The 27,083-nt window shown below is 45.9% G+C and overlaps 1 protein-coding gene and 1 non-coding gene across 2 annotated transcripts; one reads left to right on the top strand and one right to left on the bottom strand.

Annotated features, from left to right (window-relative positions):
* Window positions 1-34: 34 nt before the first annotated feature.
* LOC143285787 (FMRFamide receptor-like) lies at window positions 35-19,505 on the bottom strand. The gene is made up of 6 exons (XM_076593206.1): window positions 19,237-19,505; window positions 17,721-18,081; window positions 15,973-16,124; window positions 12,852-13,076; window positions 7,824-8,012; window positions 35-5,184 (listed from the first exon to the last, which is right to left on the bottom strand). The coding sequence occupies exons 2-6, from the start codon at window positions 17,911-17,913 to the stop codon at window positions 4,744-4,746; spliced, it is 1,200 nt and encodes a 399-aa protein (XP_076449321.1). The 5' UTR covers window positions 17,914-18,081; window positions 19,237-19,505; the 3' UTR covers window positions 35-4,743.
* A 7,019-nt stretch (window positions 19,506-26,524) lies between these two features.
* Window positions 26,525-26,643, top strand: LOC143286218 (5S ribosomal RNA). Its single transcript, XR_013055780.1, has one exon. It is a non-coding gene; the product is annotated as a 5S ribosomal RNA (ribosomal RNA).
* The last annotated feature ends 440 nt before the right edge of the window (window positions 26,644-27,083 follow it).

Raw genomic sequence — 27,083 nt, 5'->3', positions numbered from 1 at the left:
AAGAGATGGTATATCTTTATAGAACCCAGCCAAACGCATAGTGCTGTATCAGAACTGAAAATCTGCAAATATTGATCCTTTTGAAACTGAAAAACAAAACAAAGCAACAAACATATACACACACATGCAAAAGAAAATTAGACATAAGTACAATCACATTTATGCACATAAACTCTTGGGCTTGTTTTAATTCTGACTGACCAAATCATCAGTTTTTCACCAGGTAATCTAAATAAACTGACCAGAACATAATTATACATAATACGCAAAATGATAGTAATACAGGCACAAAACCAAATAATTGGCAAACGCCACCTGACATATCCATTTTTTAAATCTCCCTTTTTCTGTTACGGTAGGCCTAATTACCATTTTTATATCGCACGCAGCTTTGAGTCATAAACAGTCCCTGTGGCATACACATTTCACAAAATGTTAAGGAACACTTGGTCTCTTGCACAGACTTCACATGTCCTTAGTTGCAGAAAAGTATACAACACAGTAAGTGTGTCCAATTATCAAGTCCAGAAAAAGACAACAAAAAACAAAAACAAACAAAAACAACAGCGACAACACAACACCACACAATCAAGGCTTTCTAGAATAACTACGTAAACGGATGAACCAAGAAGGCAGAAAATAAGAAAGGAAGAGACAACAGAAATAAAATGCAAAAGGCAAGAAATGAGGAAATTTCTTGCACAAAATTTGCAGAAGGTGGGGTGGGGGTGGGGGGGTAGGGTGAGGGATACCTTTTACACTAAAAGAGCCCACGGCATTCACACAGTGAACGAGAGGTGATAAATGCAAAAGGTCAGTTTGCATTGAGTTTAATTCACGAACCAACACAATGTGTATTATGTTTTCATCAGTATTGGAGTAAACGAACTTCGCACTAAATCTAATTACATAATAATGTAGTCCTATCAGACCACAAACAAAAGGTGTGTGTGTGTGTGTGTGTGTGTGTGTGTTTGCGTGCGTGCGTGCGTGCGTGTGTGTGTGTTTGCGTGCGTGCGCGCGCGCGTGTGTGTGTTTGCGTATTGTGTATGCATGTGCATGGGCGTGCATCCACACAATCAAACATGATGTGAATATCAACACTTGTGAGCATCCTTGTATGTGTTCTGTTAGTAGGCATATATCACCCACAAAAGAACACTTGAATAGACTATGATCACAAAACGTACTTGTAAATAATCATTGTTTGTGTCATACTTCATGCTTTTGTTACTCATTAAAAAAAAAAAAAAAAAAAAAAATCGCTCACACTACATGAAGACACGATCTATGACAACATTTAAGAGACGATAATGTACTATTAACACCACCCTAAACACCATACATTACATTAATAATACCACCCGCACCGCACAATGTCAAAATATTACGTATAACACGTACATATAATGCAGGACAATAAATATGCCAACAGCTAAATTCTAATCAACTAAGGAAAATGCACCCAAAACACACGAGGAAATGCATAACAGTACACATGCGGTTTCTATTTATTTATTTATATATTTTTTTTATGCAACGTGGCCTTTGGCAGAAAGGCGGCAATGTGACAGTGTCAAGCGAAGATCAAAACTGTTTATTTCGTCACAACATCGGACATTTGAAATGACGTTTTTGTAACACCGGATGTGACATATAATTACTACTGTCTAGAACACAGGGCACTGGAACTCGAATATGCTAAATCAAAGGCAAAAATCAACAAAATACTGACATCAGTTTTGACAACAAAATATTCAGATAAAAAGCAGTTAAGTTTGTATTTAAAAACGATATGCAATTGTAACCACAGTGCAGCAATGACGTCAATGTTAACACCGGAAATCATACAATCATGAAATCATGTATGACGCAGAACTCAACGATATCACCCATACCATAGAAAAATGCAACAACATCGTGTAGGAAACATACAACGCCACAACATCAATTACACATCACACAACAATCAAAATAATACTTTCCCCATGGGACACCTTCATTAAATCAAGAGCGCATCACTTTGGCTCTGAACTGAAAACAGTGCTGAAACAGGACAAGGCAATCACATTTCTTCTCTCTCTCTCTCTCAATTCAGTCCTTAACAGTATGCATGCACAAAACGCGGGCAATGCAATAATGACCTTTTTTCTTTTTTTTAATTTAAAAAACAAAACAAAAGTCTCACGAAAATATCAATGTAAAGCAAGACAGGGCATGGACAATGCCTTCTGAATCCAAGGAGAGTCCAGTTTGTCAGAACGGTACTCCACGAATTACATGGCTAAGGCATGTCTACTCCAAGTGCTACGGAGCTCGACAACATCTAAAGTCACACAAGAAAGTGATAGCCTACCTGCCGTTGATTTCTTATACACGGCTAGGACATGTCTACACTACGGGCTACGGAGCTGGAACACAATTAAAAAATACACAAGACAGTGAAACAGAAAAGAACACGTATTCCACCGCATGTCGCCCACACCCTTAGTGTCAGTATATCTGGTCTTATCCAATGTCAATGTTCTCTGGCTTTGCGTTAGATGGAGACGTTTTGCCACTTGTGCCCTGGCTGAATTACTAGTGGAGGAAAGTGTTCTTGCGCTCAAAACTCGACAATGGTGAACACCTTTTGCATGCTATGTCGTTCAGTAACCTGGCAAATTTCATTCAAGAAAACACACACAGACACACACACACACATACACACATGCATAATTACACACATACATATGTATATAATTTTCCAACATGAAGTTCAAAAGGTGCACAGAGCGCTATGGAGGATTGGTCACTGACACCAGAGAAAACCCTGCACTGCTAGTGAGTCACTTCGGTGGTGTTCAGAAACGCCTATTTTGATTCAACATGCGCGGGACACCACCCACAAAAGCCTTCTATTGATGGCAACTATCCCTTAATCAACTGTAGAGCTAGACTGAGTGAGCGTCTCCCCAGGAGTGGAGATCGCCACCATCTTTCTCCAGTGACAGTCTCCCGCGATCCTACCAGCACCTAAGACTTTGTGACAGTCTCCCGCGGTCCTACCAGCACCAAAGACTTTGTGACAGTCTCCCGCGATCCTACCAGCACCAAAGACTTTGTGACAGTCTCCCGCAATCCTACCATCACCAAAGACTTTGTGACAGTCTCCCGCGGTCCTACCAGCACCAAAGACTTTGGCAGGAACTCACAAGCATGCAAGTGTAGGGGACATTGAAATTGAGGTCATCATGGAAGTGATTTTTCAAAATAAAATCTGATGATGACCGTTGTTGAGGATGATGTCGATCCTGCTTTGAAGACCTGGGACTACGTGACAAGGCTTTTCCCACGCTTTTGTTCATAATAGATCCCGGCGGCAACCACGCTTGAGAGATAGAGACACCTGCAGTGTTGGTAAGGAAATCTGAGCAACACTCCTGAAAACGATTCCTTGATGAGAATGACTACAGACTGTGTGGTCCCAGTCTTCCCGTTCAAGACCACAGACCACTCAACTCCCTGAAAAACATCAACCTGTGATGGTGCTCAAACCTGCATCCTCCTAATTATCAATTGTGCCGACTTATTATTTACTCAACATGTGTAACTTCCGATGTGCTTGGCATATGGAAGTGACACATTCAGAGTAGTTCCCACACTGTGGTCTCTTAGCTGCGCTGTTAGATTCTTATCAGTGAAATTTGCATCAACCTAGACGACAAGAGATCAGGTATGTGAAGGGTAGACAAGAGTCAACGATGTCTTTCAGCCAACAAGCCCCAACACAGGTGGATGAAGACCACCTACATCATTGAATTCAAACACCACACACAGGAGTGAAAAAAATAACAATCTTGTGCAGCGTCTGTAGCTGCAGACACCACCTCGGAAACTTCAGGCAGGATGAGCCAAGGAATGGGCGTGAAGCCTCAAGAAAACAGAGACACTGATTAAGTCTCAGTCCTTAGACAGGGAAAAGACTAATGAAGGCGCACATAACTCATAGCTGTTTTTTCCATAGTCGAGTCTATATCTGTTTTGAATTTTTTTTAAGACCACTCTGCTTGCTTAAGAGACCAGATGATTAACACTAGCTGTAAATCTGGCTCTGTTATAAATTGAGCATAACAACCATGTCTACAGACCTTCCCCTCAGCAAAGCTCACATGGACAACAAGGCTTATTCATTATTTCCTTTCCCTTCACGTTCTTAATTTCCACCCCTCGATGTATACTGTGTAAAAGGCTCCAAGACAGAGGTCAACATATAAAGAGAAACCGACTCTGAATGGCATGGTTTCTTCCTTTTGCAACACAGATGACTGAAGATAATTAAGTCAGCAAGACGAGTGAGAGTTCTACAGATATTTTATAAGCATTCGTTGAAATGTGACAGGCATTAACTGAGGATATCCAAAACATCAGTCTTCTGATTAAAAATAATGCAAATTTGTTACAGCTCACCCATAGTTTATATGTAGTATACAGCCTGAAGCTTTATAATCTGTGGTCAGGAAGGAAACCAAGGGAAGGAACATAAGAATCATGCTGATAGTACAGACTACTTATGTCAAAACTGTGATTCGATGATAGGTCGGCATGGAAAAGTATTCCATGGTGAGCGAGCACGGACTCGCATTCAATTTAGCATGAGACGGACATAACTAACATTTGTCCACAATCAACACCCCACCCAATTTACACCTACCCGTTCAACCAACAACTCACCAACTCCACCTCCAACTCAAACTCACATCTCTACGCCACGCTGGTCATTCTGGTTGGGGAATGACTGTTGATGTGGAACGGGGAATGGTTGTTGACGATGGTTGGAGAATGGCTGTTCTTTGTCCTATGCTCCAGTTTGAATAACGAATTCCCTTCAGCGGTAGAGTAGCGGAAGTCACTCGACTTGGAGGTCACGACACGTGACAGACGGTGGCGCCACGACACGGCCATGTAGAAGAACGTTCGGCGGAAGCGACGACCAAAGAAACAGTAGAAGAGGAAATTGGAGGTAGAGTTGAAGACCTTAGCGATCTCGCTGATGAGGGTGAAGATGGTGATGAGCTTGATCTCGCAGTTCAGTTGGATGCACAGCGAGTCTTCGATGGCGAGGAAGGGGTAGGCAAAGAAGAAGACGAAGGTAACAGCAATGACAGGAGCAGTGAGACGTGACCCCAGGTCCTTGTTACCTGGCTGTGGAAAAGGAATGAACACATCAATATTTTGACTGCTCTACACATCAAATATGAATGCAATGAATGAATGCATCTTTACTGAAGCACCTTCAAAACAGGAACTCTCAAATGAATGTACAAACCAACAACTAACTTAATTGAAAAACACACAATGAGCGAGCTAATATCCCGACTGATACATTCTCCCTACCATTGATATGTGATACTGTGCAGTGTGTGAAACCTCATCCCTGGCCTGTTTATTTTCTTAACGAGTGTGAAATGCATTTTGCACAGGGAAGCTGATGTTTTGCTCATCTGAAAGACTAGTTCTCATACCACCGATCTAGGGAAAGGACAGAGGGGAAAGAAAATCTGTAGTCATTCTGGGGTTTGAACCACAACGTGACGATTTCCAGTCATCAAGTCTTCTGCTTCTCCAGTTCATTCACCAGTCCCCTGGCTGAAGGTCCGCTTTTCCTCACCTCACCTCACCTGCGACAGGCCACCAACAGACACTTTTTGACCGTCCTGGTCCTGTGCCAGTCACTCCAGCTGTCCCCAGGTGTGGCCTGTCCTCTTCATATCTGCCTTCAGGCCGCGGCGCTACGTATTTCATCCACGTCCTCTTTTCCGTTTCCCTTGCGGGTTCCAGGCAATGACTTGCATTGCAGTGTTGGATTTAGGCTTGTGAAGCATGTGGCTGATCCATCTCCAGCATCTTTGGAGAAATCTCTTCTTGTGCAGGCTGCTGTACTGTTCACTCACACAGTTCTTCGTTTCTGATTTTCTTTGGCCAGGGAATCCGAATGATTCTTTTGGATTCCACTTTGCTTCACATCCCCTGATACAAGTCAGACCCTCCTCTCTCCCTTCTTCCCTCCCTTCTCTTTCCTACACACACAACCTCTCCCTTCCTTCCCCTGTCCTCACCCCTTACCCCCTAAACCCCACACCACCCCTCCCCCCCAGGTCACTCACCATAATGGAGGCCAGGCCTTCTGGTGGGTGGTGCCAATGAAGAGGATGCCCCCCCACGCGCCCCCCCCACCCTCAACCCACCACCCTACTTTTCTCAACCTCCTACACCACAATCCAATTCCACAATCCCCTTCCCCACCCCCGAAACCCAATTCACCCACCCTCTACCCACAGTTTGACCTAACCTAAATACCTACCAAACCTACCCCCCTACCTTACCTCCACCCCATACCCCACAACCGCAACCCTACCTCCTCCCACCCCTCATCCATCCCTGGTTCCTGGAGGTCCCCCGAAAGGTTCTGTTCTGACGAATGTTGCGGATGATGAGGATGTTCCTCTACTCACTACCCTCCTGCTTACCCTCTCCCTACCCCACAGTTCAATCACCAACTCTTTGGAGTCTTTCCTGAAGAATGGACCTCTTCGTTTACCCACCCCCCTCCCAGCCCCTGCCATCCCCATCCTGCACTGACACACAATGCCCCTACCCCTCAAACCATACCCCAGAAACCAACAGAATGATCAGAATGATGAGTGTGGTCACTAAAGAGAAAGAAGAAGAATCCTAACCCCCCCCTCTCCCCAACTCACCACGACATCTTCCCCCAAGTCACACTCACCATTCTTTTGGAGGTTTCAAAGAAGGCCCTCTTTGGGCGGATGAGGAGAATGTTCCCGGGGGGTCCCACTCCATACTACCAACCAAATCCCTAAATCCCTCCTCCTCCTCCCACCCCTCCTCCATCCCCAGTTAATTCACCATTCTCTTAGGGGTTTCCCAGAGGGCTTTCTTAGGGTGGATGAGGGAAATGTTCCCGGGGAATCCCTCCTCCATACGTTCACACTACCTTTCAAATCCCCAAACCACCCATCCCCCCCTCCTCCCACCCCCTTCTCTATCCATAGTCAACTCACCATTCTCTTGAAGACCTTCCGCCCTCTTAGAATGGATGAGAAGGACGTTCTCAAGGAATCCCCCCTCCATACCTTCGCACTACCTCCCAAATCCCTCCCACCTCTCCTCCATCCCCATTAAACTCACCATTCTCCTGGAGGTCTCCCAAAAGACCCTCTTCGGGCAGATGAGAATGTTCCCGGGGGATTTCACCCCTTCATACCACCACACTACCTCCCCCCTTCTCCTCCATCCCCAGTCAACTCACTCTTGGGGCGGATGAGAACAATGTTCCTGGAGAAACTCACCACTCCATACCACCATCCTACCTCCCAATCCCCCCCTCCACCCTCCTGTCCCCCATCCCCAGCTTACTGACCAATCTCCTGAAGGCTATTCGGGAAGCCCTCATTGGGCAGATGAGGAGAATGTTCCTGGGAGAATACCCTCTTCATATCTCCACGCTGCCTCCCAATCCCCCCACCCTTCTCCCACTATCCTCAGTTAACTCACCATTCTCCTGGAGGCTTCCCGGTGGGCCCTCTTAGAGCGAATGAGAACAATGTTCCCAGGGAATTCCCCCTCCATACCTTCGCGCTACCTCCCAAATCCCTCCCACCTCTCCTCCATCCCCATTAAACTCACCATTCTTCTAGAGGTCTCCCTACAGACCCTCTTCGGGCAGATGAGAATGTTCCCGGGGGGATTTTCCCCCTTCACACCATCACACTACCTCCAAAATCCCTCCCCACCTCTCCTCCACTCCCTAACTCACTCACCATTCTCCAGGAGGCCTCCCGGAAGGCCCTCTTCTGGCGGATGGTGCGGATGAGGATGATGTTGAGGACCACCATAGTGATCCAGGGCAGGGAGTACATCAGGGCCAGCTGGCAGTACTGCTTGTACACGGCACCGTACGCCCGTGACGCCCCGAACTCGCTCAGAGGGGGGCCCATGCTGTCGTTGCCCTGTGAGAGAGGGGGAGTATATTAATAATACTGATAATAATAATGATAACAAAGATAATATTACTACTGCTGCAACAACAACAACTACTACTACTAAGGGGGCTGTCGTTGCCCTGTGAGGGGGAGGGAGTATAATGATAATAATACTAATGATAATACAAATAATAATGATGATGATAATGGATACTTACATAGCGCACTGTCCAGAAATCTGCTCCAGGTGCTTTAAGGAACACTTTTGTTTACATAACAAATTACACCAGTGTTACGTACACACACCCAAATGTGATTAACAAACTTAACACACACACACACACACACACACACACACACAGAGAGTGCATACATACATTTTAACATAATGTACATAGCAGCTGCCCTTCACACATACACACACAGAGGGGTGCAGGCGGTCAGTAGTGGAGTAGAGTTCGATAGAGCAGAATGGAATATGATAGAGGGGGACACCTTGAACTCGCTCAGAGGGGTGGGGTGTGCGGGACGCTCCCGTTGCCCTGTAGATGGTGGGGAGTGGGAGGGGGGCGAGAGTAGCGGAATGGAATAGTACAGAACAGAACAGGTTAGTGTTAAACAGGACAGAATGGTATGGATCATAGTGGAACATAATGGAATATAAAGACCAGAACAGAACAGACTAGACAAAGACCAGACTTGAACAGATCAGAATAGAACAGAATAGAACAGAAGGCGACGCCCCGAACTCGCTCAGAGTGGGGCCCATGCTGTAGTTGCTCTGTGAGGGGTGGGAGGAGGGAGAAGGCGGTCAGGTGCAGCGGTGCTGAATTTGATAGAGCAGAATAGACCAGTAAGGAGCATACAATAGAATATACAACAGTAGAATAGAAATGAATAGAAAAAAAACCCCAACAGAATGGACTAGAGCAGAGTAGAGCAGAAAGGAAGAGAATGTAATGAAACAGAATACGACGCCCTGAACTTGCTCAGAGGGATGGGGGTGGGGAATGGGGGAGCTCCCGTTGCCCTGTACGGGTTGGGGGGGTGGGGGTGGGGGGTCAGTTGTGGAATGAGTTTCAGTTTCAGTAGCTCAAGGAGGCGTCACTGCGTTCGGACAAATCCATATACGCTACACCCCATCTGCCAAGCAGATGCCTGACTAGCAGCGTAACCCAACGCGCTTAGTCAGGCCTTGAGAAAAAAAAGGTGACTAAATAATAGATAAATACATCAAAAAAAAAAGGTGAAAAAAACCCAAACAAAACTACTACCACTACTAATAATATGTATGAATGTATTGTAATGTCATAAGTGGAACGAAATAGAACAGAATAGAACAGGATAGAATAAAACAGTATAGAATGGAATGGATTACAATGAAACATTTTGGAATATAACAAAGCAGAACAGACTAGACTGGACTAGAACAGAACAGAACTGAAGGCGATGCCCCGAACTCGGTCAGAGGGGTCCCATGCAATATAATACAGTGCAATGCAGTGCAGTACTATTCAATGGAAAACAATATTGGGGGTATTGTTGCGTCTGCCCATAGACACATTATCATACTAAAAAGAAAAGGTAAAAAATGCGGAGCAAAAGAAAAGGAAAGCATCAAAAATAGAAAAGAAAAAAAAAAACTGAAATAGATAAATCACTACAGATTTCTCCCACCGCCATCACACACACACACACACACACAAAGAGCACCATGCATTCATTTCACTGATCCCGTTAAAATATGAAAACAGAACCCTACAGTTGCAGTCATATCAAAACAATGATTATGTCATATCTTATCATGTTGTGTGTGTGTGTGTGTGTGTGTGTGTGTGTGTGCTCGCGTGTGTGTGTGTGTGTGTGTACGCGCGCGCGCGTGCTCACTCGTGTGTGACTGCGGAATGTGACTGAAAACCACGAAGGGAGGCTACAATGTGTATTTGTGCATAATTTTATCTCCCTTTATCAATGGTCATGACCTCAGTACAGTTGCTTTCCTTCTTCACCTTGCGATGCACACATGCAGACAAGCATACGCGCGCACACACACGCACACACACACAGACAAACACACACACATGCGCGCATTACCTACCACAAGGTCACCACATCACCGTAATGGCCAATAAAAAAAAATAATCATTACCCTCACTTCCCAACCCCTTACCTGTTGTCATAATCCTCACTTCCCAACCCCTTACCTGTTGTCATTATCCTCACTTCCCAACCCCTCATCTGTTGTCATTATCCTTACTCCCGAACCCTCTTCTGTTGTCATTATCCTCACTTCCCGAACCTTCACCTGTTGTCATTATCATCACTTCCCAACCCCTTACCTGTTGTCATTATCCTCACTTCCCGAACCCTCACCTGTTGTCATTATCCTCACTTCCCAACCCCTTACCTGTTGTCATTATCCTCACTTCCCAACCCCTTACCTGTTGTCATTATCCTCACTTCCCAACCCCTTACCTGTTGTCATTATCCTCACTTCCCAACCCCTTACCTGTTGTCATTATCCTTACTCCCCAACCCCTCATCTGTTGTCATTATCCTCACTTCCCAACCCCTTACCTGTTGTCATTATCCTTACTCCCCAACCCCTCATCTGTTGTCATTATCCTTACTCCCCAACCCCTCATCTGTTGTCATTATCCTTACTCCCCAACCCCTCACCTGTTGTCATTATCCTTACTCCCCAACCCCTCACCTGTTGTCATTATCCTCACTTCCCAACTCCTCACCTGTTGTCATTATCCTAACTTCCCAACTCCTCACCTGTCATTATCCTAACTTCCCAACCCCTCACCTGTCATTATCCTCACTACGTACCTAACCCCTCACCTGTTGTCATCATCCTCATTATGACCTTAACCCCTCACCTATTATCATTATCCTAACTTCCCTACCCCTCACCTGTTGTCATTATCCTCACTTCCCAACCCCTTACCTGTTGTCATTATCCTCACGACCTCCAACCCGCAACTGTTGTCATTATCCTCACAATGACCGTAACCCTTCACCTATTGTCATTATCCTAACTTCCCTACCCCTCACCTGTTGTCATTATCGTAACTTCCCAACCCCTCACCTATTGTCATTATCCTAACTTCCTAACCCCTCACCTGTTGTCATTATCCTCACAACCATAACCCTCACCTGTTGTCATTATGCTCACTATGACCCTAACCCCTCACCTGTTGTCATTATCCTAACTTCCCTACCCCTCACCTGTTGTCATTATCCTAACTTCCCAACCCCTCACCTATTGTCATTATCCTAACTTCCTAACCCCTCACCTGTTGTCATTATCCTCACAACCATAACCCTCACCTGTTGTCATTATGCTCACTATGACCCTAACCCCTCACCTGTTGTCATTATCCTAACATTCCAACCCCTCATCTGTTGTCATTATCCTAACATTCCAACCCCTCACCTGTTGTCATTATCCTAACTTCCCAACCCCTCACCTGTTGTCATTATCCTCACAACGGCCATAACCCTCACCTGTTGTCATTATCCTCACTATGACCCTAACCCTCATCTGTTGTCATTATCCTAACTTCCCAACCTCTCAACTGCTGTCATTATCTCCACAACGACCCTAACCCTCACATGTTGTCATTATCCTCACAACGACCCTAACCCCTCACCTGTTGTCATTATCCTAACTTCCCAACCCCTCACCTGTTGTCATTATCCCCACAACCCCAACCCCTCACCTGCTGTCATTATCCTCACGACCCACAGTCCCTCACCTGTTGTCATTATCCTCACGACCTCCAACCCCTCACCTGTTGTCATTATCCTCACTACGACCCTAACCCCTCACCTGTTGTCATTAATCTCATTTCCCAACCTCTCACCTGTTGTCATTATCCTCAGTACGACCCTAACCCCTCACCTGTTGTCATTAATCTCACTTCCCAACCCCTCACCTGTTGTCATTATCCTCACGACCTCCAACCCCTCACCTGTTGTTATTATCCTCACTACGACCCTAACCCCTCACCTGTTGTCATTAATCTCATTTCCCAACCCCTCACCTGTTGTCATTATCCTCACGACCTCCAACCCCTCACCTGTTGTTATTATCCTCACTACGACCCTAACCCCTCACCTGTTGTCATTAATCTCACTTCCCAACCCCTCACCTGTTGTCATTATCCTCACGACCTCCAACCCCTCACCTGTTGTCATTAATCTCACTTCCCAACCCCTCACCTGTTGTCATTATCCTCACGACCTCCAACCCCTCACCTGTTGTCCTAATCCACAAACTTCCCCAGCAGGAAGGAGCAAGGCTGCAGAATGCTCTGGAGGCTTATCTGCCAATAGAGTGTGCGTGAGGGTCTGGGATTCGAACCCCTGTGTCGCCATTTCTCCCGAGTTTGACTGGAAAATCAATCTGAGCGTCTTGTCATTCGGATGAGTCGATAAACCGAGGTCACGCGCGCTTGGCGCCTTGTAAAAGAAGGCATGGCAACAAAAGTTTTGTCCTCCGGAAAAATTATGTAGAAGAAATCCACTCTGATAGGTACACAGATATACAGTCTGCAGAATAAACCCCCTCTGACAGACATACAAATGTACAAGCATGCACTCAACGCCTGACGAAACACGGTGTGACTTATGCTGCTGCCTGGACAAGCATCTTGCCCAGCAAAATTTATGTAGTGCAGCGTACAAGGATTTCGCCTGAACGCAGTGACACCTCTTCGAAAAACTGCAAATGAAACCACGAACACATAGCCAGGACACAAAATTATACCTCCCCTCCCCTCTCACATGCCGTCCGCCCCTTCCACCCACACCCCCCTATTCCCCGTTCATCCTCACCCCCCCCCCCCTTCCTCTCACCTGCGGAGTGTAGACGTAGGCGAACCAGTGAGGGAGGTTGTAGAGGACGGAGCCGAGGAAGACGAAGAGGGAGATCCAGCGGGCGGCCCGCAGGGAGAAGATGATGCGAGAGCGGAGCGGGGAGGTGACAGCCACGAACCGCTCCACCGTCACCATCAGGGTCATGTAGATGGTGCCCGTCGTCGCCGTCCACTTGATGGGCGCGTGGGCGATGATCTGGAACACCTGGAGAGGTGAAGGCGTGAGGGTGGTGACCATCATTGTTGTTGTCATTGCTGTGAGATGTGACTATCGTTGTTGTGAGATGAAGGCAGGAGGATGGTTACTGTTGTTGTTGTTGTTGTGAGATGAAGGCAGGAGGATGGTTACTATCGTTGTTGTTGTTGTTGTTGTGAGATGAAGGCAGGAGGATGGTTACTATCGTTGTTGTTGTGAGATGAAGGCAGGAGGATGGTTACTATCGTTGTTGTTGTTGTTGTGAGATGAAGGCAGGTGGATGGTTACTATTGTTGTTGTTGTTGTGAGATGAAAGCAGCAGGATGGTTACTATTGTTGTTGTTGTTGTTGTGAGATGAAGGCAGCAGGATGGTTACTATTGTTGTTGTTGTTGTTGTGAGATGAAGGCAGCAGGATGGTTACTATTGTTGTTGTTGTTGTTGTTGTGAGATGAAGGCAGGTGGATGGTTACTATCGTTGTTGTTGTTGTTGTTGTGAGATGAAGGCAGGAGGATGGTTACTATCGTTGTTGTTGTGAGATGAAGGCAGGAGGATGGTTACTATTGTTGTTGTTGTGAGATGAAGGCAGCAGGATGGTTACTATTGTTGTTGTTGTTGTGAGATGAAGGCAGCAGGATGGTTACTATTGTTGTTGTTGTTGTTGTTGTGAGATGAAGGCAGGAGGATGGTTACTATTGTTGTTGTTGTTGTTGTTGTGAGATGAAGGCAGGAGGATGGTTACTATTGTTGTTGTTGTTGTGAGATGAAGGCAGCAGGATGGTTACTATTGTTGTTGTTGTTGTGAGATGAAGGCAGGAGGATGGTTACTATTGTTGTTGTTGTTGTGAGATGAAGGCAGGAGGATGGTTACTATTGTTGTTGTTGTTGTTGTGAGATGAAGGCAGGTGGATGGTTACTGTTGTTGTTGTTGTTGTGAGATGAAGGCAGGAGGATGGTTACTATCGTTGTTGTTGTTGTTGTGAGATGAAGGCAGGAGGATGGTTACTATCGTTGTTGTTGTTGTTGTTGTTGTGAGATGAAGGCAGAAGGATGGTTACCATCGTTGTTGTTGTTGTTGTTGTTGTTGCGAGATGAAGGCAGGAGGATGGTTACTATCGTTGTTGTTGTTGTTGTGAGATGAAGGCAGGAGGATGGTTACTATCGTTGTTGTTGTTGTTGTGAGATGAAGGCAGGTGGATGGTTACTATCGTTGTTGTTGTTGTTGTGAGATGAAGGCAGGAGGATGGTTACTGTTGTTGTTGTGAGATGAAGGCAGGAGGATGGTTACTATCGTTGTTGTTGTTGTTGTGAGATGAAGGCAGGAGGATGGTTACTATCGTTGTTGTTGTTGTGAGATGAAGGCAGGAGGATGGTTACTATCGTTGTTGTTGTTGTTGTTGTGAGATGAAGGCAGGAGGATGGTTACTATCGTTGTTGTTGTTGTTGTGAGATGAAGGCAGGTGGATGGTTACTATCGTTGTTGTTGTTGTTGTGAGATGAAGGCAGGAGGATGGTTACTGTTGTTGTTGTTGTTGTGAGATGAAGGCAGGAGGATGGTTACTATCGTTGTTGTTGTTGTTGTGAGATGAAGGCAGGAGGATGGTTACTATCGTTGTTGTTGTTGTGAGATGAAGGCAGGAGGATGGTTACTATCGTTGTTGTTGTTGTTGTGAGATGAAGGCAGGTGGATGGTTACTATCGTTGTTGTTGTTGTTGTTGTGAGATGAAGGCAGGAGGATGGTTACTATTGTTGTTCTTGTTGCTGTTATCATTCTTCTTCTTTTTATCATCATCATCATTATAATCATTATTGTCATGATAATAAAATAGTATAAGTAGTCGTGATAGTCTATTCTTTTTATTGTTATTATTGTCATTATCATTGTCATTGTTGTTTTCAATATAGTAGTAGTAGTAGTAGTAGTAGCAGCAGTAGTAGTAGTAGTAGCAGTAGTAGTAGTAATCATCATCACCATCATCATCACTATCGTAAGCAATAGTGTATCCACTTGTTTTCAAACCAGATGACTGTTGAGACTGACGGGATTTTTGCAACGGTAGCCGTTAGTTTAAACTATGGGGGGAACCATTCGGCTTTTAAATACAGTCTATTTTTTGGCTCAATGTCGGAGACCAGCCCGCGATGGGAATGACGTTAATTTCAAAACTCGGAAATGACGCGACATTCTATGTTTGAGGCATGACCAGCATGGATTGACGAAAGAAGTTCGATTAAAAAAAAAAAAAAGTCAACCCCTCATCATCGTCATCCTCCTCCTACCAGACCACACACACACACACACACACGTAAGGGTAAATTTAAGTTATCATAACGGATAGTGAATTCATATTCATTGCATCAAGGCGTTCAAAGGCTCCACAGGCAGGCGGAGCCGAATCTTCTGCCTCTTTAGCCTTCCCCTCGATCGAAGTCAGGTAGCGAACCCAAATCGCACCTGGATGGAGTGAGGAAAATCGGAGTAAGCGCCTTTGGCAAGGACAGAAGATTTGGCCGAAACGTGGCCTCGAACTCTGATCACTGGTTATCACCGGACCAGGAGAAATCCAAAGCCTCACCGATTCGGCCAGTGAATCTTCACACCACCTGAACCCACATGTAAACGTTCACGTCGTTGTCCACACTGATGAATTATTGTGTCACAAGTTTGCTGCCTACTGGCTTTTAAAAAATTTATGTATTCACTTTTCTTTCATTTTTTATACAACATTTTTCAACCAGCAGTCAATGAAAGACTGGGAACAAAATTCTGAGGTGCTTATAAGGTATGTGATGCTGTGAGAAGACGGTTGAGATAACACACCATCACACACAGACAGAGATACACAGTAAAGCCGCACAGACACAGACACAGACACAGACCGTGTCTTCGATGATTTAGCCTACCTTGACGCCTGGAGTAAGCTTGGAGTTGTCGAAGACCTTGTAGATATGCAGGATGAGGATGACGTCATCGTAGAGCGCCAGGATTACCAGGAAGTAAGCGGTAGAGCACCACATCCGGCGGTGACACAGCACAAAGATGGCCAGTGTGTTTCCTGCACCGGGCAAAAACACACTTCATCGTTACCAATAAATTGTTTATAATTTTGTCCTTATTTCACGTCTGATTACATTTTGTGGATGGACGTGGAGTGGTTCCCTTGTGGTACTGCGCCCAACTGGGAAGAGAGGGTCCACTATTTCGACTCCCGCATCTCTTCATCTTCTTGTTCGTTCGTGGGCTGCGACACCCACGTTCTCTCGTAAACACAAGTGGGCTTTTACGTGTATAACCGTATTTACTCCCGCCATGTTGGCAGTCATGCACCATTTTCGGGGGTGGGGGGTGAAAGGGGGGGGGGAGTTCCAAATATACGGACCACGATTTTTACTTCCCCCCCCCCTCCCCACTTCCCCCGCCACTACAGCTTGAGTGGTGCTTGTCATTCAGATGAAATGATAGACCAAGGTCCCGTATACAGCACACACAAAACAAACCACTGCAACAAACACATTGTCCTTGGCTAAAAAGATCTGCAGACAGAAAAAATTAGAGAAAAAGGAAAGAAAAAAAAAGATGGCGTTGCATCGTGTCGACGCGCTCTCCCTGGGAAGAGCAGCCCTTCTGTCCTCTGGGTTTTGAAGCACAACACACACAATCTGTGTGTGTGTGTGTGTGTGTGTGTGTGTGTGTGTGTGTGTGTGCGAATTCCTTCGTGTACCCTTTTACCGGTGTAATTCATCTTTGTTTTGTGAAGCTGACATAGATCTAAATCATACTGGAGGAATGCTGGAAGGGAATGTATCGTTATTGTTAATCATTATATCATCATCGCCATAATCGTCACCATTATCATCATGATTATCATTGTCACCATCACCATTGTTATCATCATCACTAGGCCTATTGTTATTATTACTATTATTATCATTATTGTTGTTGTTGATATCATCATCATCATCATCATCACCTGAAAAGCAGAGCAAAGAAAAATCGACATCTGTGAAGAATCCGCCACTGGCACTGCCTCCATCTCGATTCTATCTTAAAACAGCAACAGCAGCAGCAGCAACAACAACAACAGCAACAACAACAACAACAACGACAACAATAACAACAACAACAACAACAACAACAACAACAACAACAACACAGAGTCAAGAAATAAAAGTAATGGCGGACGACGGGAACGTGAGAATCAGACTTAAAAGTGAAACAAAACAAAATACAACAAAACAGGACAAGACAGAACAACCATGCCAGTTCTGGAACATGAGGAATATCTACATCAGGAGCCAGTTGCATTGCTCGAGCGGAAGAGCCTAGTATGGTCGTAACCCGTTAACTGTGTGTAGTATGGAACTGACCAATGGCATAGTTCGGTCAACGTAGGCATTTAGTCACGTGTAACTGTCAAAAAGTTAGAACCGAGCAATGCAACTGGCACCAAGGGCATATCAACCACAAGCAACAACGGACATGAAAATCAGAGCACACATATATAAGATCTCTTCCCACGTTTGCTGTCATTCTTTTTGATGATGGTAATAATAATACTAATATTAATGATAGCAATAATAGCAACAATAACAATAGTAATAATTATATTGATAATGAGAATAAGAATACTAATTAAAAGAACGTTACTAACCAATCAGGCCGAAGACTCCCACTCCAGCAGTAGCCAATCGGAATTCCCGCGTGGTAGTGGCGATCCAAGGGAGGTTAGCATCCTCCCACGTCCAGTTAGAGTGTGAACCGTTGGTCACAAACACGTCACCGCCAGACCTGCCATTTGACGTCATGTTTCCGGTGACGTCATCACCGAACGTTTTGGCTTCCATCACTGAGACGCGTTATTCCCAACAAACACGGTGTTTTAGATCCACGTTGTCCCGTTGAGTAATGGAAAGTGAGAATGCCAGAGTTGTTCGCATCTAGAGTTCGACGACTTTGAGCCAAGACTTTGTTAAAAAGTTCGTTGAAATAAATCCTCTTCGTTTTGTTGGGCGCTGTTGGATGAGCGTGAAAGTTTTTATACCAAGAAGCGTTTTATCATTGTTATGTTTCACTCCACTAGCCAAATGATATTGGTCTTTATTCATACATTTGTACATATATATTTATTTGTAGATTTATCTATTAGATAATTTTCAGCATTCTTTGTTAATTCTGTTACGATGATGCTGTTGGCCTATTATACACATGTCACAATTTGCCTTATAATACACAAGTCACAAGGCTCACAAACTGCGTTATTATACACAAATTATCGTATACAAACCACAAGTTACATAATCTTCCTCATCATACACAAATCACAAGTCTCAAGAACTGCCTTATTGCACACACAAGTCACACAATCTTCTTATAATACACAAGTCACACCGTCTGCCTTGCTATTTACAAGTCACGGAATCTGACGTACATACACACAGTCCGCCTTGTCATACACAAATCTCACAGTCTGCCTTATCATTCACAAGTCAAGCAGTCTGCCTTATAATACACAAGCTGCACAATCTGTCTTATCACACACAAGTAACACAGTCCACCAAAATATACAAAGTCACTTCTAATCTGCTTTATTATTTACAAGTCACACAATAAACCTTAGTATTCACAACTCACACATTCAGCCTCATTATTTACAAGTCACATATTCAACCGTTTTATTCACAAGTCTTACAGTCTGCCTCATTATACACAAGTCACACAACCTGCCTTGCCACTGTCGCCGCAGAGTTTTAAACAGAAACACGCAGAAGCATCGGCAGCCGCAGCGATATTCGCGTGACCACTTCGAATCAACACCCACCCAGAGCCCACAACGTGGTTATAGAGTCTGGAAGCAGGTTGATTCTCTCCCTTCTCCGCCTTCTGATTTCCCTCACACCTCTCTCTCTCTCTCTGTCTCCCTCTCAATGTCTCCCTCTCTCTCTATCTCTCCCACACCCACACTCTCTCTCTTGAGAAACCTTAACGCATTGTGTCGCCCAGACGACACACAGCACAAGTGTTTACCCCCCCCCCCCCCAACCCCCCCCAAAACAACAAAACAAAAACAAAAACAAAAAAACACACACAAAAAAATAAAAACACAGGCAAATTTTCCGAGAGCGTCAGAATAAAAACAACAACAACAACAACAAGAAATCACTTGTTACCACTTTATAGCATATACATCCAGCCACTTTTAGTTCTGTCTCCCCAGGGTGTAGAGCTATCGGCCAGACACAAACACACACAGAGATAAATCAGATCGATGCGCAGCCGAGGTAAGCAAGTAATCAGAATTGTCACGAAGGCCGCAGTCTGCAGAATCTCCTGTGGCCAGTACGGCAGCACACTTGTAATTTACTTTGAGAAATACACACGCCTTGGCTTGTGCTGCTGCTGCAAAAAGAACACCCCTCGTTCCCCGGAGGTGGTGGGAGGGTGTGGGGGGTGGAGGGTTGGCGAGATGGGGGTTGGGGGGGTAGGAGGGGGTGGGTGGAGGGTCAGTGGGGACGGGTTGGTGGGGGGGGGGGCAGGGTGTGGAGTCGGTGAGGGTGCAGCCGGCTGATGGCTTTCCTGTATCTGGTGGTGGCAGACAGGTAGTGTTGTGGTGAGATCTGTTACAGAAGATTGAAATCACATAGGTTAATTCACGGCTATGGACGGATGTGCTTGTGTTGGGGTCAGTGCTGCACGTCAGTTTGACAATAAATAGATGATGATGATGATGAAGATAAATCAGTAGGGTTTCTGTCAGTGTGTGAGTCTTTATTGTCCGTCAGTGTGTGTGTGTGTGTGTGTGTGTGTGTGTGTGTGTGTGTGTGTGTGCATACGCAAGGGCAGTACCTCCCACAATACAAACAAAAGGAAAGCTAAGCAACCCCCGAAAAAAACAAACACCCTAAACCGACAAAAAACAACAACAACAAAAAACCAACCAACCAACAAACAAACAAACAAACAAACAAAAAACAAACAAACAAAAAAAAAAACAAAAAAAAAACACGCGAAGAAAGTTACCGATATTTCAGACGTGTGGTATCTCTTACCACCACAACAGTGCCGGCGATAAAATGCTGACAAATTTGGAACAAGGAGGGGTAGATGGGTGTTGGTGATGGCGATGATGGCTGCAAAACAAGGGGGTGGATGATGGTAATCGGGTATAGGGGGTGTGGGGGTGGGGGTGGGGGGCAGGAGGGTGGGTCCGAAACAACGCTGTTTGGGAGAGTGAAAGGCGAAGAGGAAGAAGAAGAACGAACGAGTGAATCTTTAATGGGGAAAGAATTAGGCGCAGTAAAGGCCTTTTTGCAATTCTGCCCATTTGACGACACAAAACATGAAAATAAAGAACGGTACAAAACATAAAAAAAGAACAACGAATAAGAATAGTAACTGGAATAGTCTGTTAAAAGCAACAAAGCAACGAAAAGAACAATTTTTTGGGTACATTATCATGTAAGTACGTACTTACACACGTGTGTTTTACTTTGCCTGAAGTTCTTTGTACATATTGTGCACAGATCCGCCAGTGGTATTTGCATGGCTGATCATCTTAATGGCACGTTTTCGCAGAGAGCAAAGTGGCTTTAATGGAGGAGGACATTTACCCCAAGTAATCGAGCAATAGCTGAGACGAGACTGGATATAGGCAACAACGTAAGAAGAAGAAGATGAAGATGAAGAAAAAAGAAGAAGAAGAAAAGATGACGACGACGACAACAACAACGACAAAGAAGAAGAAGAAGAAGAAGAAGAACAACAACAACAACAAGACTCCATGATCTCTGTCTTGTTTGTCCATTGTCTCTCCGTTTCGAACTCTTGTCTCAACCCCCCCTCCTCCCCTTCCATTCTCTGCATGTCTGTCTGTTTGTCTGTCTGTTTCTCTTTCAGGTAAGCGGCTCTTATTTCAATTACATGATTCAAAAACCTTATGTCTGCTCCTTTGAAAACATCCTCCTTTTGTTTGTCTGAATCCTATACCTACCTTTGATTTTTGTTTTTTTTGTTTTTTGTTTTGCTTCTTCTTCTTCTTCTTCTTCTGTGTTCGTGAGCTGCAAATCCCACGTTCACTCGTATGTACACGAGTGGGCTTTTACGTGCATGACCTTTTTTACCCCGCCATGTAGGCAGCCATACTCCGCTTTCGGGGAGGTGTATGCTGGGTATGTTCTTGTTTCCATAACCCACCCAACGCTTTAACCACTTGGCTATTGCGCCCGTTTTTTTTGTAATTTTTTTAATTTTATTTTTTTTTTTTTTTTTTTTAACGGGAAGAAACATGGACTGTCTCGTCGTGGATGCTCGCATTTCATGATTTGAACGGATGCAATAGCCGAGTGGCTAATTAAAGCGTTGGACTTTCAATCCGAGGGTCCCGGTTCGAATCTCCGTAGCGGCGCCTGGTGGGTAAAGGGCGGAGATTTTTCCGATCTCCCAGGTCAACATATGTACAGACCTGCTTCTGCCTGAACCCCATTCGCGTGTATACGCACGCAGAAGATCAAATACGCACGTTAAAGATCCTGTAATCCACGTCAGCGTTCGGTGGGTTTTGGAAATAAGAACACACTCAATAAACACACCTGAAAACGCAGTATGGCTGCCTACATGGCGGGGTAAATAAACGAAACGGTCATACACGTAAAATGTTACATGTCTGTCTGAGTGCGTATGTATGCGCGCCTGAAATAATCTGATTGGGGGCTTCTGCCCCAAGTTTACAGACAATCCCGAATTTTACAAAGCTGAGAGAGCCTTCGCGTTCAGTTTAGCGGTCAACATCATCGAATGACTGGTTTGTTCCTGAACGTTTCGTTTACTTATTCAGACTGTGGCGAATCAGATTGCCAGTTAGTTGTATGACGCCAGGTAAAAAAAACACCCTCTGACTCGAAGGCAGAAACCACACAAGATGAACCGCAATTTCCGTTCGTGGGGGGAGGAGTGGTGTGTGTGTGTGTGTGTGTGTGTGGGTGGGTGGCAACATTGGTAGGCAGCTGAGCTGCGGAGTAACAAAATGATCACTTGTCACACGATAGCTTTGACGTCATGGCATTCACTGTCTCAGACGGCATTGACGTCATGGTTTTTTTTTCTTCCGTTTTCTTTACAAAGATATGCTGCGTGAGGTGGTGATGATATGAAAGAAGAGGAGGAGAGAAAAGAAATGGGAAATAGCGGAGGAAACGGAAAACAGCGAGAATGAAGACCAGGGCGCGGAGAGGAGAGAGGGAAAGAGAGAGAGAGAGAGAGAGAGAGAGAGAGAGAGAAGGGGGTGGGGTGAAAGAGGGGGTGCGTAAGGGGGTAAAGAGGCGGGGTGAGGGTGGGATGGGGGAGGGGGAGGGGTTGAGGAGGGGTTAAAGAGAATGGGGGGTGAGGGGGTGAAGAAGCAGGGTGGGAGTGGGGGGGAGGGGTGAAGAGGCGGGGTGGGGGTGGGGGGAGGGGGCGAAGAGGCGGGGTGGGGGTGGGGGGATGGGGTGAAGAGGCGGGGTGAAAGAGGGGGTTAGGGGTGAAAAGGCGGGGTGGGGGTGGGGTCAGGGGGTGAAGAGGCGGGGTGGGGGTGGGGGGATGGGGTGAAGAGGCGGGGTGAAAGAGGGGGTTAGGGGTGAAAAGGCGGGGTGGGGGTGGGGTCAGGGGGTGAAGAGGCGGGGTGAGGGTGGGGGTGGGGGGAGGTGGTGAAGAGGCGGGGTGGGGGTGGGGGCAGGGGGTGAAGAGGCGGGGTGGGGGTGGGGGCAGGGGGTGAAGAGGCGGGGTGAGGGTGGGGGTGGGGGGAGGTGGTGAAGAGGCGGGGTGGGGGTGGGGGTGGGGGGAGGTGGTGAAGAGGCGGGGTGGGGGTGGGGGTGGGGGGAGGTGGTGAAGAGGCGGGGTGGGGGTGGGGGTGGGGGGAGGTGGTGAAGAGGCGGGGTGGGGGTGGGGGTGGGGGGAGGTGGTGAAGAGGCGGGGTGGGGGTGGGGGTGGGGGGAGGTGGTGAAGAGGCGGGGTGAAAGATGCGGGGTAGGAGCTGAAGAGGCAGGGTGAGGGTGGTGGGGGGGGAGATGGTGAAGAGGCGGGGTGGGGGTGGGGGTGGGGGAGAGGGGGAGTGGGGGAGTGGGGGGGGGGGGGGGGGGGGGGGGGGGGGGGGGGTGAAGAGGCGGGGTCGAAACGCAAGACCAGGTTGTACTTAGAGAGTGCATCAGACATGTGCAATGGCCGAGTGTTCACAGCGCTTGATTCTCGCCCGAGTGTCTCGAGTTCGATCCCCGAGTGAAGGGTGGAGATTTTTCCCATCTTCCAGGTCAACATTGGCTATATGTAGACCTACCTGCTAGTGCCTGAACCCCCTTCGTGTGTATAGGTGCGCATGCAGAAGATGAAATGCGCACGTTAAAGATCCTGCAATCCGTGTCAGCGTTCAGTGGGTTATAGAAACAAGAATATACTTCCGAAAACGACTGATGGTTGCCTGCATAGTGGGGTAAAAACGGCCAAACACACAGAAGTCCACTCGCACATACGAGTGAATGTGGAAATTGCAGCCGTGGAAGAAGAAGAGGAGGAAGAAGAAGAAGAGGAGGAGGAGGAGGAGGAGGTGGAAGAAGTAAAAAGAAGAGTGCATCAGCAATAGAACTGACGTTGTTTACAACATATATTGTTGTCTGGCCCAACACTCGGCTTATATCACAGATTGACATAAGTTTACATTTGGGCCAACAGCAAACTGAGAGCTGTATTATCAATGGTTTCTCCAGTCAATGGGAAACCATTTACAGCTTAGTCTTTTGTGACTCTCAAACTAGGAGGCAAAATTGCACTGGCTCTTAGTGCTGCAGCCTTGTGGGCTAGTTGGCCTTTGGGAACCATCCCAACGCCGACTGTCCTAAAACCCTCTTGGCCGAGAGAGTGGGGATGTACTTGGGCAAGACACTCTCCACTATAATCAGATTCTAGCCCAAATAGTCGGAACAGCAGTTGCCTCCTCTGTTGTTCTGATGGTCATAGTCAGACACGACTGGCTATCATATATATATATATATATATATATATATATATATATATATATATATATATATATAGACACTTAAAAGCCACCATCGTCTCCATCACTCCCTCACTCACTTCCTCCCCCCACCGCCCAGTGAGTGTTAAAAATGGACAACAATTGTAAGTTTTGTAAGTGTGACATTCTGTTCGTATAAACGTTGAAACTGAATTTAGCATTCAACGAAACAAATCAGTTTTTTTAATTCTGGAACGATCTCCAAAAGACCCAACATCACACACACACACACACACACACACACACACACACACACACACACACACACACACACACACACACACACACACACATATATATATATATATACACATAATATTTCAGTATTTTTGTTTCTAATAAAAGAAATATACGACTTCATTATTCTATTCACTGAGTAAGAAATATTGTAGGTGGGTTTATTTTCCTAACTATTGCAAAACAGCCCGAGCGAAATATGCATACGTTTTTTTAATTTTGTTTTTTTTATCCGAATAAAGAAATCCAGAAGACGTCAAGAACTAGAATAACCAAGGTTTATGTTCCCTTTACCGTCATAAAAAGAGGACACAGAGAAGAGACAGTAAAACTCTCCGATGATAGCTGTTCCTTCACACTACAGTCATTTTGACTGCATGCCACGCCACAGCGTTAAGACATAACTCATCTCCCTTTAACCCTTTCACCGCCAGTCAATTTAGAGTACAAAATTGACTTGTGGAAAAACACAGAAAAGACAGTGACTAAGAATAGCTGGGGATTCCCCCTGTGATGTATAGAAAATATGGCCTATCCTACCACCGAACATTAATAGCAGTAGGTTCATGGATAACAGACCAATGAATGGTCACCTTTCAGTGACATGGGTCCTCTACCACGCCTGTGCATAAATGCGAGCTTGGCGGTGAAAGGGTTAAAAAAACAACAAACCAAACCAACAACTGCCATCATAGGATCGTTTATAGAGCTGGTAGAAAAAGAAATAATAAAGAAAAAAAAAGAAAAGAAAAGAAAGATGGTGGAAAGAAAATTATGGCCAGTCTGAGAAAATCTCGGGGAAGAAGATAGGTAGAAAGGGGTAGTGGGGGTGGGGTTGGGGGTGACGAGCGAGCGAACGAGATGGAAAGACGGGGATGGGGAGGTGTGTGTGTGTGTGTGTGTGTGTGTGTGTGTGTGTGTGTGTGTGTGTGTAGGGGGGGGGGGGGGGGGGGGGGGGCTGGAGGCGGAGGGGGGTACAGAAGTTCTGTGAGAAACACGGGAGGCAGAGGGGTGAAGAAGAAATAGAGAGAGAGAGAAGGAGAGAGAGAAAGGGGGTGGAGAGAGAGAGAGAGAGAGAGAGAGAGAGAGAGAGAGAGAGAGAGGCAAGCAGACAGGCAGGCAGACAGACATACAGAGAGATACTTGATACTTGACAGTTGACAATTTTACTGCCTTCAGCTGAGGATATCTGTAACATGCAAGTCGCATCATAAATACAGGAAATAAACGGACATTACCTTCCCAGTTGAACAAACCAATACTGGCAAGTGTATTCATAACTGATAAATTGATTCATATCAACTTACTCATATTCCACAACTCACATATATAACCATCTAAATCCTTTCCCATTTTTTTAACATAGGTGTGTGTGTGTGTGTGTGTGTGTGTGTGTGTGTGTGTGTGTGTGTGTGTGTGTGTGTGTGTGTGTTTAAGCTATGCAATACGCGTAGTCTTTGAATCTGTCTTATGCTTTTATGCGTGACATCATTTTTTCTTCTTCCCTTTGTAAGATATTGCGCGCGCGCGCGCGTGTGTATGTATGTATGTGTGTGTGTGTGTGTGTGTGTGTGTGTGTGTGTGTGTGTGTGTGTGTGTGTGTGTGTGTGTGTGTGTGTGTGTTTTATGTTCTCTTTAGGGGGAGCAACAAGTATCCGTTATTATTATGATTATTATCATCATTATCATTAGTAGAAATATAATTTGTATTTGTATTTTGTATTTGTATTTCTTTTTATCACAACAGATTTCTCCGTGTGAAATTCGAGCTGCTCTCCCCAGGGAGAGCGTGTCGCTACACTGAGAGCGCCACCCATTTTTTTGTATTTTTTCCTGCGTGCAATTTTATGTTTTTCCCTATCGAAGTGGATTTTTCAACAGAATTTTGCGAGGAACAACCCTTTTGTTGCCGTGGGTTCTATTACGTGCGCTAAGTGCATGCTGCACACTGGACCTCGGTTTATCGTCTCATCCGAATGACTAGCGTCCAGACCACCACTCAAGGTCTAGTGGAGGGGGAGAAAATACTGGCTACTGAGCCGTGATTCGAACCAGCACGCTCAGATTCTCTCGCTTCCTAGGCGGACCGCCCACGGAAAGAGCTCAGCCCTCGTTTCTGTGAGCAGCGGTCCCAACTGGCGCTGCAACCGTCTCCCGGGGGCACGCAGAATACGGGTTTTGCCAACGGCCATACCACGTTGAAAACACCGGTTCTCGTCCGATCACCGAAGTTAAGCAACGTCGGGCCCGGTTAGTACTTGGATGGGTGACCGCCTGGGAACACCGGGTGCTGTTGGCAACCTTTTTAGCGCGTTGGGTTACGCTGCTGGTCAGGCATCTGCTTGGCAGATGTGGTGTAGCGTATATGGTTTTGTCCGAACGCAGTGACGCCTCCTTGAGCTACTGAAACTGAAACTAGGCGGACGCATTAACTCTTGGCCATCACTCCACATAGTGTCCGTCCTAATCTCACATTCCCCTCCTCATCAAGCAGGCATGCTGATATGAAGACACCCATTCACAGGGGCAAGGTAGCTTATCTGCCAATACAGTGTCCGTGAAGGTCTGGGTTCGAATTCATTCCACTCTCACCCTTAATCCCAAACCGAGGCGTCTGGTCATTCAGAAGAGACAATAACTCACTCAGTACGGCCAGTCCTCTCTTCTCCTCTTCACAGACCCCTCGGATGTCCAGTGGGTGTCTCAATGACCCAACCTTTAGCTTCCGTCATCAGAACT

This window comes from Babylonia areolata, chromosome 9, assembly GCF_041734735.1.
Source record: "Babylonia areolata isolate BAREFJ2019XMU chromosome 9, ASM4173473v1, whole genome shotgun sequence".
NCBI lineage: Eukaryota > Metazoa > Mollusca > Gastropoda > Neogastropoda > Buccinidae > Babylonia > Babylonia areolata.
The sequence above is the reverse complement of the archived record's forward strand: the minus strand, read 5'-3'. Positions and strand labels throughout refer to the sequence as shown.

Coding starts and splice junctions, on each gene's coding strand:
- LOC143285787 (XM_076593206.1), bottom strand. CDS start 17,913: ATGGAAGCCAAAACGTTCGGTGATGACGTCACCGGAAACATGACGTCA. Junction 13,077..15,972: donor AGCTTACTCCAGGCGTCAAG/GTAGGCTAAATC, acceptor TCACCTCTCCAG/GTGTTCCAGATCATCGCCCA. Junction 8,013..12,851: donor CCTACGTCTACACTCCGCAG/GTGAGAGGAAGG, acceptor CCTCTCTCACAG/GGCAACGACAGCATGGGCCC.